Genomic DNA, 2,472 nt, shown 5'->3' on the forward strand with positions numbered 1-2,472 from the left:
TTAACGAGTTGTGATTTTGTTACACATAGAGATTTTTGTTCCTCTTTTGCTGATGTCACTCTGTGATCCTGCAGGGAACAGTGCTCAGATCTCCGCAGCCTGAGGAGCCCTGTGTGTCCTTTGGGATAGATGCACTTGCAAGTGGGAGATTGTTTTTCCTTTTGCTGCCCAGATTTATCTTTCACTGAAGTCCAATATCGACCCTGCTGCCACTGGGCTGAAAGCTCATTTTACTAACTGGGAAGAAAAACAGTTCCCCCAGCCCAACGCAGGCAAAATGGAAAATCCTGCAACAAAACAGCTCTGAAAAAATAATAAAAAAAAGGGGGGGGGGGCTAAAAGGTTTTGTTGAACCTCGAGGGCTGTGCTGCTGACATTGGAATGGGATGTCATTTATTTAGCCTGACCTTTCCCTGCCAGCTCAGGCTGGAGGCTCTATCAAGGGTCCTTGTACACCCATCGCCAAGGTGACGTCCCGGTTCATGCGTCAGTCGGTGAACATCTCATCTGTGCTGCCCTGGTGCTTTGTTTGCTGTCCTGCCTGACGAGCTCTTGGCAGAGTTTCAGCTCCCGTGGATGGCAGCTGCTCCGTGAGGGACCAAAACTGATTCAAGCTGGAAGTTGTTGTGGGGAGTTTTGCGAAGGCAGAGCACGGGATCTGGGGTCCCTTGGATGAGGCTGGATCACGGATGAGGTAAAGCAAAGATGCCCAGAGGTGCTACCAGGTCACACAGAATGACACGGGTCTAGTGGGACTGGCAGAAGACCACAGCTCTAGCCCCCCATGCTCATCCCAACCCATCCCATCTCACCTGGGATTTGTGTGAGCTCCCACTGGTGAGGGGGAAGCAAAGGCAGCTCACTGGTGCTCGCCACAGCTTGCCAAAGCACAGCTAGGATGGGGCAGTGGAGCATGACTGGTGGGACAAGTCCTGCTGCTGCACAAAACCACCCAGCATTTTCCTCTCCCCTCCCAGTGCTTTCCCAGCAGATCCCAAGAGGAGAAAGGGATGCAGATGGGGAGGATGCATCTGCCCTTCACAGGAGATCCTGTTGGTGGTGAGGACAGCGGGGTGGGACATAGTCCCACTAAAGCTTCTCCCCCACCCAACCAAAGGATTGAAACCTCTGATTTTCATTGCTGGTTCCCATGACTCTCAAGAGAACTTTGGTGAGGGATGAAGACAAAAGCTTCAGCTAAAAAAGTCCCCAAACCCCACCAACTTCTTATAAGAGACCTAAAAGTCTGCATCTGTGCCAGGGGAAGTGAAGCTTCATAGAGCTTTCCCACGTGTCCATCCATTTCCCACTCTAGCCCTCCCAGCCTCGTGGTGGGCTGCAACCCCCTCCCACAGGTCTGATCTGAAAGAGGACAGGACAGGAGATGCTCTTGGCCATGGACATGGCTCTGATGGTACCTGTGTTCTCCTCAGACTGGTTGAAGCCACAGATCTGGCAGATGCTGCGAACCCATTTGTTCATGTCGTCCTCGGTCTCAGCCACCAGGTAGAAGGTCCTGTCACTGGTCTTGATGTCAAAGATGTAGCTGTCTTGCAGCTCCTTCTTGTTGAATGTCAGGCCTGCATCCACTTGCTCACAGAAATTGAGGTTGATCACACGCAAAGGTTTCTTGGAGTGGTCATTTTTGTAGTACTCCAGCACATCAGGGTCACCACTCATCCGGCCACTGCGCAGGACGAACCAGCGTTTCTTCCATGCCTGAAACCCAGGAGAAAGGAAGCATGAACCCCACTGCTCAAGTCATGAGGGCCAAGAAGCACAGAGTGACACAGATGGACACAATACCTCTCCACACTGGGATGCTCTGGGATGCTTCTCAAGACATCCCTGCAAGAGGTACATGGACTCGACTTGGTTCATCAGTTCAATATTCAAATCCCACTAGTTCTCCAGGAGAATTAAATACCAGAACGTCTTTGTAGCTTAAGAATACCCCACAAAGTGCCAGTCTTCAGGCTTAGAGCAACCTTGCTCCTACCTTACAGTCAAGCTGCACTCCTGGGACCTAAATACCCTTCACACCTTAATGCAAGATGATCTATGTGGTGGCATTACCAACAATCCTAGTGCCAGAACACCTTCCTATAGCTCAGAGGAGCTTAGGTGCTTTGGACACCCCACTCTGGGCATCCTGCCCTTCAGAGAAACCCCTAACAGCATCACAGTGGGCATTTGCAGATATCTATCACACCAATCCCATCTCTGTCTAAATGCCAGAATAGAAAGGCTAATAAAACCAACAGGGAACTGGTTTGGTTTTTTAAATATCAGGAATAATGCCAGGAAGACCCGTGGAGAATCCAAGATTCATTTGTTTTTCAGCATCTTCTGCTCCCTGGTATGCAGGAAACTCCAAAGCAGAGGAAAAGGTTATCATCGATTCTTCTGAGCACAGCTGAGAGTGGCCCCTGGCCAAACCACCCGGGGAACAGACTCAGGGGGTTGTGGTGT

At 50.6% G+C, this 2,472-nt stretch overlaps 1 protein-coding gene across 1 annotated transcript in view; it reads right to left on the reverse strand.

The window, feature by feature from the left end:
- Positions 1-1,715, reverse strand: part of GAB2 (GRB2-associated binding protein 2) — a 40,823-nt gene extending 39,108 nt beyond the window's left edge. Inside the window, exon 1 of the mRNA XM_010001913.1 lies at positions 1,419-1,715. Within this exon, the coding sequence (XP_010000215.1) occupies positions 1,419-1,680 (262 nt within the window). The 5' untranslated portion in view covers positions 1,681-1,715. The remainder of the gene's footprint in view (positions 1-1,418) is intronic.
- Positions 1,716-2,472: the final 757 nt, after the last annotated feature.

This window comes from Chaetura pelagica, unplaced genomic scaffold (genome assembly GCF_000747805.2).
Source record: "Chaetura pelagica isolate M959 unplaced genomic scaffold, ChaPel_1.0 scaffold607, whole genome shotgun sequence".
Lineage (NCBI taxonomy): Eukaryota > Metazoa > Chordata > Aves > Apodiformes > Apodidae > Chaetura > Chaetura pelagica.